General features: G+C 55.6%; 2 protein-coding genes across 2 annotated transcripts; one reads left to right on the plus strand and one right to left on the minus strand.

Moving 5' to 3' along the window:
* The first annotated feature begins 3,878 nt into the window (after window positions 1-3,878).
* CNN1 (calponin 1) lies at window positions 3,879-10,331 on the plus strand. Its single transcript, XM_007953615.2, has 7 exons — window positions 3,879-3,941; window positions 5,721-5,842; window positions 8,376-8,442; window positions 8,554-8,691; window positions 8,882-8,992; window positions 9,858-10,004; window positions 10,086-10,331. Exons 1-7 carry the CDS (start codon window positions 3,879-3,881, stop codon window positions 10,329-10,331), a joined length of 894 nt encoding a protein of 297 aa, XP_007951806.1.
* A 3,728-nt stretch (window positions 10,332-14,059) lies between these two features.
* Window positions 14,060-14,808, minus strand: ELOF1 (elongation factor 1 homolog). The gene is made up of 3 exons (XM_007953616.1): window positions 14,693-14,808; window positions 14,425-14,495; window positions 14,060-14,124 (listed from the first exon to the last, which is right to left on the minus strand). Exons 1-3 carry the CDS (start codon window positions 14,806-14,808, stop codon window positions 14,060-14,062), a joined length of 252 nt encoding a protein of 83 aa, XP_007951807.1.
* Between the last annotated feature and the right edge of the window lie 1,157 nt (window positions 14,809-15,965).

The raw sequence follows: 15,965 nt of genomic DNA on the forward strand, positions 1-15,965 counted from the left end.
CACAGGTCTCCAGGAGTCGGGGATGCAATGGGCAGGGAGGGCCTCTCCAAAGAAGAGGTGACATTTGAGCAGAGACTGAAGTGAGGGAGAGGCCGGGAGGCATCTTTTGGGGCAATGTGTTCTAGGAGGAAGAGACTGAGAAGAGATGGTGCTTGGGATCAGGGAACAAGTTTGGAAGGAATGGAAAGAGCAGTGTGATCTTGGGAGAGTGGCTTGGCCTCTCTGAACCTTAACCTACTGCCGTTGAATAAATTCCGACTCATAGCAACCCTATAGGATGGAGCACAGGTGCCCCACAGGATTTCCAATGCTGTAATCTTTACAGAAGTGGACTGCCACAGCTTTCTCCTGCTGAGTGGCTGGTGGGTTCACACTATTGACCTTTTGGTTAGCAGTTAAGTGCTTAAACACTGAGCCACCAGGGCTCCTTCTCTAAATCTTGAGCTCTCTTATCTGTAAAATAGGCCTAATAGTTTCCTCCTTGAGATGGTGATGAGGATTATAGATTGTGCTGGGCACAATGTCTGGCCTACAGTGAGCGTTCCTGAAACGGATGCCATTATGAAAGGCAGCCTCTGCCTGTTGGCTAGAGGGAAAGTTAGGTGAGAAGGGCCTGGCAGAGCAGGCCTGCCAAGATCAGCACATGCAGGGTGGGAAGGCCGTCACTCTCTCCCAGACACCCAGGTACAAAGTCGTGTGTATAAACGGTTCTAAGAGTCAGTAACCCACCAGCCACTCCTGGGAAGGAAGATTGGGCAATCTACTTCTGTAGTCATACCTCCTGGGAAAACCCAAGGAGGGATGGCTATGCGTGGGATCCCACCCCACAGCAGTGCTGCTGCAAGAGTCAAGAAGGTGCGGGGAGGCAGGGCTTTTCTTTCCTGACCACCCTGGACACCTGGGGAAGCCCTGTTCCTTCAAAGATCTGACACTTCTCATTTAGATGGGAAACTGAGGGACAAAGGGGCTGGGCCCTGGAATCACCAGATAGAAGTGGAGGCGGGCACTGCAGTGTGGCAGTCAGTGATGAGGGAGTCCTCAAGACAGGATGGGGGCTTCTGAGAGACCCCCTTTGCCTCTATGAGAAAGACACACAGAGAAAGAGAAAAGCCAGAGACATCAGGAAAAACAGTGATCCAGAGACAAGGAAGAGGCACAGAGATGGCGAGATAATGGAGAGGCAGTGAGACACGTAGATTCAAAGACTGAATGAGAGACAAAAGTAGAGACAGACAGTGACCCAGAAACGGAGCAAGAAATAGACACTTTTGGAATCGGAGGACACCTCCTCGGGGGACCCCGGGCTGTCCCGTCTCAGGGGCACGCCAAGAGCTCTCCCAGCCCGCCCCCGTCGTGCTTGAGCCGTGACTTCAGAGCCCGCGCGGATTCTATAAATGGCCAAACAGCCGCAGCTCGGGGGGCGGGGCTAAGTGAGTCAGCGCCTCGCGTCACGGTCGCCAGGACCCTGCTCCTGCCCTTTCTGGACCGCTAGGGGGCGCCAGCCTCAAGCTCGGCCGACGCACGGGTCCTCGCATGCGCTGTAGCGACTTGCGGCCCTTCGAGGGTCGCTTAAGGTGGGCAGTAGCCAGAAGTTTGCGCGTTCGATCAGTGCGGCCCTGGGGCAGCTGGTTTCGCCTCTCTGGGCCTCACTTCCCCATCCATAGAGCGGGCATGATCATAGACGCCACCGCACAGAGCTGTTGTGAGGACTGAGTTAACAGCACTTAGGACACTGCCTGCGTGTGGCAGACACTAATTGTTAGCTCACTTTATGTATTTTGGTGTCTTCAACATACCATTAAATGTCATCAACTTATCCTTTGCATATACCCTTAAACCAAAAAACTAAACTCACTGTCATGGAGTCAATTCTAATTCATAGTGACCCCATCTTGGGTTTTCCAGGTGGTATCTCTACAGAAGAAGAAGCCCAACCTTCCTTCCGAGGAGTGGCTGGTGGGTTTGAACCACCAGCCTTCTAGTTAGCAGTCAAAGCCTTAGTCCCTACAAACCACCCTATCTGAAACCACAAACCAAACCAGTTGCCATCAAGTAGATTCCGACTCAAGGTGAAACCTTGTGAGTCAAAGCTGAAATGAGCTCCACAGGGTTTTCAATGGCTGATCTTTCAGGAATAGATTGCCAGCCCTTTCTTCCTAGGTGCCTCTGGGTAGATTCCAACCACCAACAACTAGGTTAGTAGCCAAGTACTTAACTGCCTTCACCACGCAGGGACTCCAGGATTTTAGCCCGGTGGTCTCAAACAGATGTTATCCCTTCACTCAGGGGGGGATTGGCAGTATCTGGAGACATTTGCTTGTCACAACTTGGGGAGTACTAGTTCCATCTAGGGGTTAGGGGCTAGGCCTGCTGAGGGGCTAGGCCTGCTGCTGAAGTCCTACAGTGCCCAAGGAAGACCCCACAACCAAGAATCATCCAGCCCTGAATGTCAACAGTGCCGAAGTTGCTACACCCTGCCTTAGCCTTACAGCACTAGGACATGGGCCTGGGTTCCAAACCTGCTTAGCCACTAGCAAGCAATGGGACGCTGGGAAAGTGATTTCACACTCCCATGCCTTAGTTTCCCCATCTGTAAAGTGTGTGTAACAGCAGCGTCTACTTCTTACGGTGATACAAGGTTTGAGTTGACACACATGTGGCACTTAGAATACTAAAAACCCAAACTCACTGCCATTGAGTCGATTCTGACTCATAGCCACCCACACTGGGTTTCCAAGATTGTAAATCTTTGTGGAAGCAGGCTCCTCATCTTTCTTCATGGATTGTCTGGTGGGTTCGATCCACTGACCTTTTTTTGGTTAGCAGCCAAATGCCTTAACCACTCTACCACAGACCTCTTGGTCTCGGAATAGGGCCTGCCTGACATATGGGCTATTGTCCTCAGCATGTGGACAGCAAACTGGCATGTCCCTAACTAACATAACATTAGTGTATGGTAGGTCACTGTCATCTGAGTGTCTCCATCACCAGCTTAACATATGTGGCACCGTGTGGATGTGCCATCCACTCCTGTGGTCCAGGGTGGCATCTGGTCAGGCACAGCTGCTTGAAGATGTTCCTTCCAGGCTGGCCTGGCTGGGACAGGGATTTAGGGGTGTCCATGACCTGGGACCCACTAGCACAGTCACCCTGTGGCTTAGATGACCCATGGGTAGGAGCCCAGAGCACTGCTCCCCTAGGATCTTATGAGGGTCTGCAGGGGACAGACCTGGGGTGCCAGATCCTCAGCCAAAATAGTATTTCTTCTGGTCTTCACAACACCCCCATGAGGTAGGCACTGTCATTAAACCCATTTTACAGATGTGGAAACAAAGGTCCGGAGAGGGGAAGGGGACTTGCCTAAGGTTACCACTGTTGGTGGCTAGAGTTAAACCCAGGATGGTGCTCGCTAAACCACCACAGGCGACAGTCCTGCCTCAAAGAGGTGAGAGACAGCTCAGATGGAAAGAGGACCTCAGAGACATGGAGAGATGGCTTCAGAGACAGAGACAAAGAGACTCAGAGATCCAGTCTGGGGCCAATGGACAGTGGGGGTATGGGGGGGAGACAGATTGAAGCATGGCTGGTCTCTGTCTGGTCAAGACGGCCCCCCAAGAATAACCCAAGTGGCCCCCCTAGGTGGAAACAATGACACCATCAGCTCCCAATACCAAGGCCCTGACATCACAAGGGGGGTGGCTGAGGTGGGGGGCGCCCCACCCCTTGGCAGGCCCCTGCGGCCAATGGGACAGCTTTGGAAGACGCCCGGGCCGCCTCCGGAGCTTCAAAAACGTGTGAGGAGGGAAGAGGGTGCAGACGGAGCTTCAGCTGCTACTGGGGTCATTGCCATCAGTGCCCGACAGAGCCCACCCGCCAGCATGTCCTCTGCGCACTTCAATCGAGGCCCCGCCTACGGGCTGTCGGCTGAGGTCAAGAACAAGGTAGGGCTGGAGGGCATCCCTGGATCCCCTCCTGTCTGTTCCATGTGACCTGGAAGCGAGAGGGAAAGGGGGACAGGGACGGTGGGGGCTGCCTTCCTCCCTCTCCGGAACACCCAGAGCCCTTAGCTACTGTTGGGGGGCTGGAGGGTGTGAAGGCAGACCCAGGTCGACCGACTGAGCTCCCTGACTGCTCAGAGTCCCCTTAACCCTTTATGCTCCTGAAGAGGATGTGGTACTCACTTGTTAATTCCATCCCCCTACTCCCAGCCTGACAAAGAAATAGGACAGAGGCTTTGAGGACTCAAGTTCCTGGGGTGGGAGGTCCAGAAAGTCTGGGAGGTCATGAGGTGGGGGGAGGCAGCTGGGGAGGGGCAGCAAGCTGACATCTGGGGTCTAATACAGATTGGTAAATTGAGGTTCAGCGACAAGAGACATGTAGCCAGGGTTGAACATGAGGCAGGTATAGAGTTGTGACCCTGGACTCGGGGTCAGGACGGGGTCAGCCTCTCCAGGGGAGGGAACCTGAAATACGCACCCCACTGGAATCCTCCCATGAGCTCTGCCAGGGGAGGAGTCCCACAGCATCTGACAGACTGAACACTGATGCTCAGGGTGGCTTTTCCCGGGTCCCACAGCAAGGGAGACAGGCTAGGTTTGGAAACTGGGTTGGGGGATCCTTGGGGCTGGAGGAGGGGGGCGGGTGCTCGGGTTGGAGACAGATCTAAGCGCCCCACCCACCCACCCACTGCTGGCCCCAGCGCCACGCAGAGCTGCCGCGCCATATAAGGTGGCCTCAGGGAGCCCGGCCCGCCAGGCGCGCTATATAAGGGCTGGTTTGCTTTATAAAGCTGGGCTGATGGGGAAGGGGGGCGGCAGGGCCAGGTGAAGGGGCTGCCGCCTCCCACATCCCTCGCCATCCTACCCAGGAGAAGGGGGCAGCCCGACCCTACAGGCGCTGGGAGTTTGTCTAGGCTGGGGGGGAGGGTTCCCGAGAAAGGGGGGGCATAGTGGGGAGAGATGCAGAGGGAATACTGGGAAACTGAGACAGAGGGAAACAGACAGGAAGGGAGGGTGAGACAGGAATGGAGGCCGAAAGGGGAGCCTGGCGAGCCCCACCCCCACCAGAGGCAGGGAACCTGCAGTCAGAGACCCAGAAAGAGAAGAAAGGAAGAGCGACAACCCTAATCCCTCTTTAAAGATGGAGTACAGAACCAGAGAGATGGGCACCCCTAGACAGTGCCAGGAAAACACAAAACTGGGGCAGAGAGAGGCAGAGAAAGACACACACACACTGGGGTCAGAGGTAAGAGGAAGACAAACACATGCCCCCACCCCCGCTCTGAGGCAGAGCCCTGGAGTGAGGGGGACCTGGAGTGACACTGCCACACAGAGCTGTAAGAGCCCAGATTTAGGGGCACCTCTTCAGGTCTCCTGCCCTCTGCCTGAGGCACCCCCTCTACCAGCAGGGGGTGGAAGGGTAGGAAGGAGAAGGAGGCAGGGCCAGGGAAAGCTAAGCCCCAAGTTTGGCCTGGAGGGGGCACCAGAAGGCCCAGCCTCCCCCCCCCCCCCCGTCTGCATTCTCTGGTGCCAAACCTCAGAATGCCTGGAATGGCCCCCTGGGCAGGTGCCACCTCGCTCCTGGCCTTCAGCCCCCCCAGCCCCCCCAATAGGCACAGAATTGCCTTAGTTGGGAAGGGACAGAGGAAGAAGAACAGGCCTTGGGAGCCAAGTCCATCCTGCACTGGGTCCTCACCACCCTCTCTCTGTGCCCCACTTCAGCTGGCCCAGAAGTACGACCACCATCGGGAGCAGGAGCTGCGTGAGTGGATCGAGGGGGTGACAGGACGGCGCATCGGCAACAACTTCATGGACGGCCTCAAAGATGGCATCATTCTTTGCGAGTGAGTGGGATGGTCGTGGCACAGACCCCGCCAGGGGCTGCCCCCCAATTGGGGCACACACTTCGATTCCCTCAACCCCCTAAGCGGCCATGAACCTGAAGCTGTGATGGGGACTTTATATCAGACACTTCTAAACAGTGCTATGAGGTGGCGGATAATCACTGTGCCCATTTAACAGACAAAGAAAACCGAGGCTCAGTTACGTAAAGCAGCTTCCAAAAGTCCCAGGCTGTTCCAACCCAGTCACCGTGTATACAGGCAGTCCTAAAAGTGACCTCCAGAGTCACAAGAAAGGCAGGCAACAGCCGGCTGTGGCCATCTGCCCCTGACTTGGCGAGGTGACACTTGTGCTACAGTAATTTAAGTAGGTCCTGATTCTCTACTCACCTCAGAACCCAATCACCAAGGGAGATGCAAACCTCACATCTCCCAAGCCCGGATTCCATCCCAGCCAATGCTGAGAAGAGCCCTCCCTCAGCCCAGGCCCCGTCGGCATCTCTGAGTGGGGGACCTGGGCCGGGTGACCGTGAGGGCGAGTGCCTCTTAGGGCAACTTTCTGAAGGCACAGTCTCACCATGTCCCAGGTGCTGGGGGTGGGATCTTGTTCCATCTTATCCCACCAGGGACAAGGAATGAGGAGACCAGCGAACAAGGGGGCCATCCTTGTGTCCCAGTTCAGACACGAGGCTACCCAAGCCTGAGTCACTCATGCGTTCGTTCACATAACATGCATTTACGGGGCTCTTGCTGTGTGCCAGGCACTGGGGCAGTGAGCCAATGGAGTCTCTATGGTCATGGAGCTTTAGCTCCAGTGGGGGGAGGTGGACAGTAAACAAGAAACCCAATAAGCACATAGCTCCTTGTGGAGGGAAGTGCTATGGAGACGTGTGGGGGTGGGGGGCGGTGGTTGCTATTTTCTGTAGGATGGTCTGGGAAGGCCTGTGGAGATAATATTTGAGTAGAGCCTTGGAAGAAGCGAGGGAGGAGCTGTGAGGATACCTGAGGGAAGAAGGATCCAGGCAGAGGGAACGGCCAGTGCAAAGGCCCTGAGGTGGGAGTGTGTCTGGTGAGTTCAAGGAATAGTGAGAAGGCCAGCGTGGCCAGCACCGAATGATTAAGGGGAAGTGGTGGGAGATGAAGTCACAGAGTTAACTACGGGCCTTCCCCACGCTGAGAAGTTAGGAGTGTATGCTGAAGGCCAGGGTAAACCATTCGGGGATCCTCAATAGGGAGTAACGTGAATTGCCTTAGAAAGGTCATTTTGGCTGTTAGGTGAAGGGTCTGTAGAGGCCATGGTGGAAGCTCGGAGCCCATGGGGAGGCCATGCCAGAGCCCGGGCAAGAGACACTGGTGGCTCAGGCCAGGGTGGGGGTGGAGGTGGTGAGCAGTGGGCTTAGATGTATTTAGGAGGCAGAGTCAAAGGTCTTGCTGAGGGTTCAGATGTTCAGGCTGAAAGGATAAAGCACCTGGAAGGACCGTGTCACCGTTTACAGAGATGGGGAGAATAACGGAAGCCTGAGTTTTGTGGGGAGTGGGCATCGGGAGCTTGGCGTGGAGTGTGTCCAATTTGAGATGCTCATGCAGGCAGCTAGCTGTGAGTTGAGGGGCCTGGGCTGAGGGAGGGGAGTTGATGTATCGATATTTAGAGCTAAGAGAATGGATGAGACCATCAAGGGTGTGAGTGTAGTCAGAGAAGAGGCCCAAGGCCCGGGCTCTCTGCTGTGCAGAGGTCCCCAAGAGAAACAGAGGCTGAGGTGTGGCCACCAGCGAGTGCAGGAATGTCCCTTACATATAAAGAGACTTTCTGACTGGGCATCTGAGTCCAGCTGGTTTCCCACTTCAGAGCTGCCAGTGTGTGTGGGGTTGCAGCTGAGATGGAGTCCTTTGGTGGTTCAAATGGTTAACACACTCAGCTGCTAATTGAAAGGTTGACCGTTCAAGTCCACCCAGAGGCCCTGGTAAGATAGGCTTGGGGATCTACTTCTGTCATTTGACTGCTAATCAGAAGGTTGTTGGTTCAAACCCACCAGCTACTCCACAGAAGGAAGACTGGGCCATCTACTTCCATAAAGATTTACCACCTCAGAAACCCAATGGGAGTCGCTGTGAGTTAGAATTGACTCGATGGCAGTGGGTTTGGTTTGGAAACCCTACGGAGCACAATTCTACTGGGACACACATGGGGTTGCCATGAGTTGGAACTGATTTGCTGGCAACTGGTGGGCAGCCGAGATAATTGTAGTGGGAACCAGAACAATGGCCAATGTCACTCACTGTCATCCTGACTCCCTCTCATGAAGGGCATGATGGGCCGGACATGAGTTGTTATTGTTATGTGCCATCCAGTCAGACCTGACTCACAGCGACCCCTCCTTGGGTTTCCGAGGCAATATCACTACAGAAGTAGATTGCCCAACCTTCCTTCTGAGGAGTGGCTGGTGGGTTTGAACCGCCAGCCTTCTGGTTAGCAGTCAAGTGCCTTAGGCACTAATAAATGCTCACCTCTGTCACTTTACTACCCTACTCTTTGTAGGTTCATCAATAAACTCCAGCCAGGTTCTGTGAAGAAGATAAATGAGTCAACTCAAAACTGGCACCAGGTGAGCCCAGACTCCACCTCTCTCAACCCCTTGCCCATAAGTCCCTGAGACCTCCACTTCCACTCCCCACCCCACTCATTCCACCATGGACTGTTGCTTGATCCCCACCAGCTGGAGAACATCGGCAACTTCATCAAGGCCATCACCAAGTATGGGGTGAAGCCCCACGACATCTTTGAGGCCAATGACCTGTTTGAGAACACCAACCACACACAAGTGCAGTCTACCCTCCTGGCCCTGGCCAGCATGGTGAGTGTGGGTGAAGGGTGGGCACCGAGCAAGGGTTGGAAGGGGACTCCAAGAAGTGGGCTGTGGACTGTCCAGGCTGGGATGCAAATGGGTGCAGGTGGCCCTGAGCCCAGCACGGGTGGGAAGGACGGGGCAGGAGACCATGCAGCCCAGAGGTGCCCATGTTAGTTCCTGCCTTCCACCTCCCCAGGCCAAGACGAAAGGAAACAAAGTGGACGTGGGGGTGAAGTACGCGGAGAAGCAGGAGCGGAAATTTGAGCCGGAGAAGCTGCGAGAGGGGCGGAACATCATTGGGCTGCAGGTACTGACATCATCATTGGGCTGAGCTGGGGGGCTGGTCAGGGATGCAGGAAGGGCACCCTTTTGGACACAGCACGTTTTTTTTTTTTTTTAATTTTTATTGTGATTTGGATCAAAGTTTAGGGAGCAATATTTATTTTATTTTATACCCATTGTTTCATGACATTGACTGCAATTCCCCACAGTGTAACAGCTCTCCTCCCACTTCCTCCCTGTAGTTACCTCTTCCCTGTGTCCTTTCCTATGCACTCTTGCCCCCTGAGCTATCTTCCTGTGCAAACACTGCCCTTCTGTTCTCCCATGACTGATCGCTCTATGGAGTGCATCTACCTGATGTAAATGTTCACCCTATATGCCTGTCTATTGTTTGGCTGGAAGCCACAGGAGTGAGGTCAGTTCCAGACCTGAAGGGTAACTAGAAGCCGTAGTCTCGGGGGTCTCACCAGGCTATATCAGATGTGGACAGTACATTCGGCATTAACTTAACTATAGGCCAGACACTGTGCTAAGCACTCTGTACCCTAACCTACTTAATCCTCTGATCCTGGGGGTAGGTACTGTTATCATCATGCTTTTTAGACAACGAGAAAATGGAGGCCTGGAGAAGCTAGCTCACTGGCCAGGATCCCCAGCTGATGAGTGGTGGGCTTAGGCTTGAACCTTAGAAGTCAGGCCCGGTGCTGAGCCAGTACTGGTCATGTGCTCTTGGGGAAGTGACATGTCCTCTCTGAGCCTGTGTCCTGTCTGTAATCAGGTAGACACAGTGCCTCACTAGAGTTCTGACTAGGGGCCCAATGAGCTCAGTTACGGTGTGTAGCCCATGGTGAGGCTGTGTAATACTTGGGGTGACTCTCCTTGCTCCCCAGATGGGCACCAACAAGTTTGCCAGCCAGCAGGGCATGACGGCCTATGGCACTCGGCGCCACCTCTACAACCCCAAGCTGGGCACGGACCAACCCCTGGACCAGGCCACCATCAGCCTGCAGATGGGCACCAACAAAGGAGCCAGCCAGGTGTGGGGGGAGAGTGGAGTGGGCTGGCGGGGCCCGTGAGCGTTGCTGTCCCCACGACCTGACCCCACCACCCCTCCACAGGCTGGCATGACGGCGCCTGGCACCAAGCGGCAGATATTTGAGCCGGGGCTGGGCATGGAGCACTGTGACATGCTCAACGTGAGCCTGCAGATGGGCAGCAACAAGGGGGCCTCGCAGCGCGGCATGACGGTGTATGGGCTGCCACGCCAGGTCTACGACCCCAAGTACTGCCTGACGCCCGAGTACCCGGAGCTGGACGAGCCTGCCCACAACCACCACCCGCACAACTACTACAACTCAGCCTAGGGGCTGGAGGCTGCCTGCTGCTCTCGGCCGGCCCTAGCCAGGCCCAGCCGACCCTCGCCCCCTGCATGGCGTCCTCCAGCCCCCTGGCACCTGCCTACAGGGTTAGAGTTTGGGGAGAGCAGACTGGGAAGTCTGTGGGGAGGAAGGGGGCCCTCCTTCCTGCAGCCCTGCAGGATCCAACATAGAGCCGGGGTGTTTCCACCACCATCCCAAAGGATGCACTCAGCAAGGCTATTCCGGCTGTCCCCCGACTCCCTCACAGGTGGGTGCCCCCAGGACAAGAAGCCCCCCAAGCAAAGCCCTCAGAGCCCAGGCTCAGCCTGTCCCCACCCCATTCCCAGGGGAGCAAACTGCATGCCCAGAGACCCAGCGGACACACGCGGTTTGGTTTGCAGCGACTGGCGTACGTGAACGTGACAGCGGCGTTTATACCGCGAGCACTTTCTTTTTCTATTCACTGGAGCACAATAAATGGCTGTAACATCACCCGAAGCCTCTGGGAACCTCTGTGGCCCTAACACACAAGCCGACACCTCACCCACATATACTCTACCTTCCCTATGCACCTGCATAGGTGTGTGTGTACATACTCATCCTAACACACGCAGATACCCCCCTCAGGTATGCTGTATCCCCTATACACATGCACAGGTGTGCATGCACACATACACCCTAACACACACACACAGATACCCTCCCACCTCTCCTATATATCCTCCCTCCCCTCAAACCTTACAATCACTCAGCTGAACAGGATACACACCTTGCTTCACTTATACACAAAATCCACACACGTACCACTTCATGTATATGGCATACACTGCTATGTTTATCCACAAATACACATGCAGTATACACTCCCACTCATGACACATAAAACCCGCACCCTCCAATACACGCACACATCCACAAGTCCCCGTCCATGCCCGGCACCCACAACTCTCCCTGGAGTCTGGGGCCACAGATATCACAGGGCCACCTCAATGGGGGGCTATGGATTATAGTGACAAAGACTTCAAGTCCCAGACCAGACTAGACTGAGATGTGAACCGCACCTCAGTCACTTGCTAGCTGCAAAGTCCCCCACACTAAGCCTATTTTCCCATCAGGAAAATGGGACAGTGAGCTCTGTGGGCTCTCAGGAGGCTTGCAGACAGGAGGTGATGTTCCATCCTTACCCACAGGTGAGGTCCAGGCACTGACCAGCGAGAATGGACAAAGGCCAGGGTTCTGAAAGCCCCTCAGGCAAGGCGAACATTTAACCTCCCATCATGGAGAAGTGGCTGGGGTCTGCGGAATGGCCAAGGCTGCGGTGACAGATGGGCCCGTAGGGGGCTCAGGGCAATGGCCCTGTACCAGCTGGCCCAGGGCAGCTGCGTAGTTTAACACAGGGCATGGCTGCACCGTAGGCCCAGCTCACTCTCTGCCTTCTTCTAAGGGCTGAGCCTGAGCCTGGCCAGCAGCCAAGAACCCTAAGTCTGTAGGCAGGGCTTTACTTGTCCTGTTCCCCAGGGGGTTCTGAGAAGGTGGACTGTCCTCCCACCTGGAACCCAACTGTCAGGGCTGCAAGAATGCAGTGAGACTGAGAGAGGGCACAGCTCAGTTGTTTCCATGTGCTCTCCCCAGCCCCAGGCAGGGGCCAAGGCTGCGACATGGCGACTTGAAGAGACAGACACCAGAAATCACATGGACAGACGCACAGAGCCCCTGGGGCCTTGCAAACCAGATTCCGGGCACTGTTGGCTTGGCCACTGCTGAGTCCTGCTCCCTCTGGGCTGGCGCGGGGAAGCTGTGCCGAGGATCCGTGCCTGGCCCAGGGCCCTGGCTCCTCGGAAAACAGCACCATATTAGCACTTGGCCCGTGAGACTGGGGTGAGTGCGCAGAGGAGAGGGAGGGCCCTGGATGCCAGAGGAACAAGCCCCCGTCCACTGGACTTCTGAGTGCACCCTCCACCCCTGGATGCCTGCCCACCACTTTGGTCCAGTTTGCTAGCTTCTGCCAGGGCTGGAAGAATTTACCTGGCGCCTTAGAGGCAGGAGCACCAGGGAGGGCATGTTAGGGCAGAGTGGGCCCTGGGGGACACCTGTTAGATCCCTGGCCCAGCTTGGCGGCCGGGGGCTCTGGGCCAGCTCGGCCTCTTCCTCGGCCATTCACACCCCACCACTGCTGGGGTGCATCCACTGCCCATGCTGTGGTCTGTGCTCAGCACTTCCCAGATGCATTTGCATCCTCAGCATGGTCCCAGGAGGAAGTCCTAGCATCCTTCCCCCTGTCCTCCTAATGCCACCAAACCACAGGTCACCCACTGTCAGGCTCACCAAGCCAGGTAGGGGAGCCAGAGCCACCCCCAGGAGCCACGTGTCAAGGTCTGTTATCCAGGAGACCATCTGAATGCACAGTGTTGTCTTTGCTTCCTGCCTTCCGAGACTGACTCCTTACCACCCTCCAAAACAGGTCCCTACCTCTTTCATGGATGTTAGCCTTCTCCAATTTCCTTCCTCCCACAGCCCCTGGTCTGTGTTCTCACCTCCTGGATGGCCCATGAGCTCTTCCCATAACTTAGGCCCACCCCCACAAACCAGTCTTACTCATTAAGAAAGAAGGTTCTGGAGCCAGGTCTCCTGGGTTCAAGTCCCAGCTGTGCCACTTTCTGGCTGTGGAACCTTGGGCTAGTGACTGCCCCTCTCTGGCCTCAGTTCATCATTGGCAAGACTGGGTTAACCACAGAACCTCCCTCATAGGGCTGCTGCTGGGATGCAGGAGGCAGCATAGGCCAGCCCCAAGAGCAGCCCCAGGCATGGGGTAAGACTCATGTCCTTCCCGGAAGCCTTCCCTCACCACCTCCCCTGGGCCCTGCTGGCCCCCATCTGCCGTTGTAACTGCCTGGGTAGATGTCTGTTTAGTTCATCAGTATCTCAAATGTCCAGCACTGACCCTGTTCCACCCTGAATACTTGCCAGGTGAACCAAGCATAGGACAGTTTGAAGGAATGACCCAACTCCCACCTCTGGTAGGCCATTGGGCTGCTTCTGAAATCCAGAGGCCTCCCCACTCAGTCCATGGCACTGAGGTAGGCCCAGAATCCAGGAAATCACAGACAGCCAGGAGTCTAGCATTGGCAGCTTTATTTAAGGGTTTGTGACTGATAGCTGTTTCCCACCTAGCCCCTACCTCCTCTACAGAAGCATCTTAACATGAAACAGGGCCTCCTGGTTCACACAGGCAGCTGGGCCCCCAGCAGGAGAAGCCAAAGGGCCTGCAGGACTGTGGCTTCAAATCCTAGGCCTCAGGCATTGGAAGGCGAAGAAAGGTGGAAAGTCCAGTTAAAATGGGCCAGGTGCTGGTGAGGGTGCAAGGAGAGGCTGGAGAGGTCCCCACCACAGCCTCTGTTGGGCTTGTCCGCACCCAGGGATGTCAGGAAAGAGTAGCCAAGACCCCAAACCCAGGGATGGTCACGGACTGGGAGAAGGGAACAAATCAAAGGCTTTCAAGCCAAGTGAGGCCAGTTCAGGCCCCTCAGCTCAGCAACCACTCAACTCCACCCTGTGTCCACCAGCAAACACATTCCTGGTCATTCCTAGATACACATACAGCCACACACACACACACACACACACACTCGCATCCACAGAGACCTAGGGCAACTCTGGACCCACGCCCTGGACCCCTGGAATGTCTCTGGTTTGGTACCCAGTGGGTGGGCACGAGGGGTGGGTCCTCTGTGCTGCTACTGGTTGGCCGCCTCACAGGCATCTATCCAATCGCTGTACACGTCCACTGGTTCTGAGAGATCTGAGCCATTGAGGTCAAGGGTGAGTGGTAGCACTGGACTCCTTTCCTACATGTGCCTCTGCTGCTCATACCAGTGTGAGCCCAGTCCCTGCCTTGCACTGTCACCCCACACAGGCCAAAAGAAGGGATCTGTGGGTAGATGCAGCCCTGCACTGGGGCACCCAGCGGGGTTCGGGGAACAAGGGCTGCCCTCCAGCCCCCTCACCCATGGCCAGGTGCTCTCGAGTAGTGTACACCCCGGGCAGGGCAGCCCTGACCACCCCACCTCTACCCTGAAGAAACTCTGGTTTCCAAGGATACACGTAATGGGCGTTTGGAATTCTTCTAGGCACACGGTGCAAGAGATGACTCCAGTGTTGCGGGCACGGTCCCTGAAACAGGAGGAGTGGAGGACCGGTGAGCAAAGAGGCCTGTGCCTGATGACCTCCCCTCACTGGGGCGGGGCACGGCACGGGGCCAGTCTGCCCCCAAATGGAGCCCAGGGGAAAGGCCAGCTCCTGACCGAGGGAGGAGAGGGGAGGCCTGGGTGCCCTGTGAGGCAAGATCCCTTGCTCTATGTCCCACTTACATTTTCACGTCACAAGACTTCTCGTGGTTGCAGAAGGGGCAGGTGAACTGGGTCTCTAGGGTGCCTGTCATCTTCTTCTTGGGGGGTGGCTTCCGTTTTGACTTTCTGCGTCCCATATCTCCAGGAGGGTGAACCTGTGTATGGGTAGGAAGAAGTCAGTGACTTGTGGGACCCATACAGCCCCTTCAGCCTCAATGCTCTAGAAGCAGGCTGGAGGAGGGCCTGGTGGTGGGCCATGGTGAAGCAAGGACCCCCATAACAGTGCCTGAGCATCTGCTCCCGAGGGATGGGGCACCAGTTCCCAGGCAGGCAGGCAATCATGGCACACTCTGGGAGGAGGGGCTTTGGCAGGCTCTGGCACCAGGTGGCCCTGGGAAAGTTACTTAAGCTTTCTGTGCCTCAATTTCCTCATCTATGGAGATGATGAGGCTGGTTGGTATCTCAGAGAAGTGAGGATGACATGAGTAAAGGTACAATCCCATTCACTGTCAACACCTATACCAGGAAGCCACTGTTCCTAGTGAGGATGGCATGAGATACTCTAGGAGAGGCCAGGAGTGCAGGGCTGGACTAAGCCTAAGTGCTCAGGAGCTGGGAAGTTTATTCTGGCTGTTCCTCTGGTCGAGGGATGTACAAATGCTGTACAGGAAGGATTTGACAGAGCCTCCAGATGGGCTCCTTACACTGCCATGACACCCACAAGGGGCTGCTGGGCAAAGAAGTAGAGGAAAAGCATTTCAAGTGGACAAACAGCACATGCAAAGGCACTGGGGCAGGTGTGGTGTCTGAGGGGCCCTGGCCAGTGTTTGGGGACCATGCAGGTGGGGGTTAGCAGAAGGCTGAAGAGGGAGTGAAGACAGGCAGATTTCCAATGTCTGGATGGATCCTGGAGGCCATGAGGAGTGGAAGGATGACACTGTTCTGTGTCTTTAAGAACCTGAGAAGTAGGAGTCCAGTCTGAATGAAGAGGAAGTCAGAATCAGGACAGGGTTGTTGGGGGTGGAGAGATGGCAGTTGGTGAGTGAGATGCTGAGGAGACCAATCAACAGAGCAAGTGACTGTGGCAAGAGAAGCAACAATCGAGAATGACTCCATGATTTGGTGGGGGATACTATTGGTGGGTAGGGGGAGAGGGTGGCATGACTCTCTGATACCTAACAGGATATGGGACAAGACAGGAAGAACAAGGTGTTGGGGAAAATGATGGGTCCAGGTGCCAGAGGGATGCCCAGGGATACATGTCCTGGAGGCCGATAAGCAGGGAAGCAGGAAC

The sequence above is a fragment of the Orycteropus afer genome, unplaced genomic scaffold (assembly GCF_000298275.1).
Source record: "Orycteropus afer afer isolate SDZICR_OR568_19922 unplaced genomic scaffold, OryAfe1.0 scaffold00402, whole genome shotgun sequence".
NCBI lineage: Eukaryota > Metazoa > Chordata > Mammalia > Tubulidentata > Orycteropodidae > Orycteropus > Orycteropus afer.

Bases quoted from the DNA above. Each gene is read 5' to 3' on its own strand.
- CNN1 (XM_007953615.2), top strand. From the start codon at position 3,879: ATGTCCTCTGCGCACTTCAATCGAGGCCCCGCCTACGGGCTGTCGGCT. The intron at 5,843-8,375 runs GTGAGTGGGATG...TACTCTTTGTAG, and splicing joins GATGGCATCATTCTTTGCGA to GTTCATCAATAAACTCCAGC. The intron at 10,005-10,085 runs GTGTGGGGGGAG...ACCCCTCCACAG, and splicing joins CCAACAAAGGAGCCAGCCAG to GCTGGCATGACGGCGCCTGG.
- ELOF1 (XM_007953616.1), bottom strand. From the start codon at position 14,808: ATGGGACGCAGAAAGTCAAAACGGAAGCCACCCCCCAAGAAGAAGATG. The intron at 14,496-14,692 runs GTAAGTGGGACA...CTCCTGTTTCAG, and splicing joins AAGTCTTGTGACGTGAAAAT to GGACCGTGCCCGCAACACTG. The intron at 14,125-14,424 runs GTATCCTTGGAA...TCAATGGCTCAG, and splicing joins ATTCCAAACGCCCATTACGT to ATCTCTCAGAACCAGTGGAC.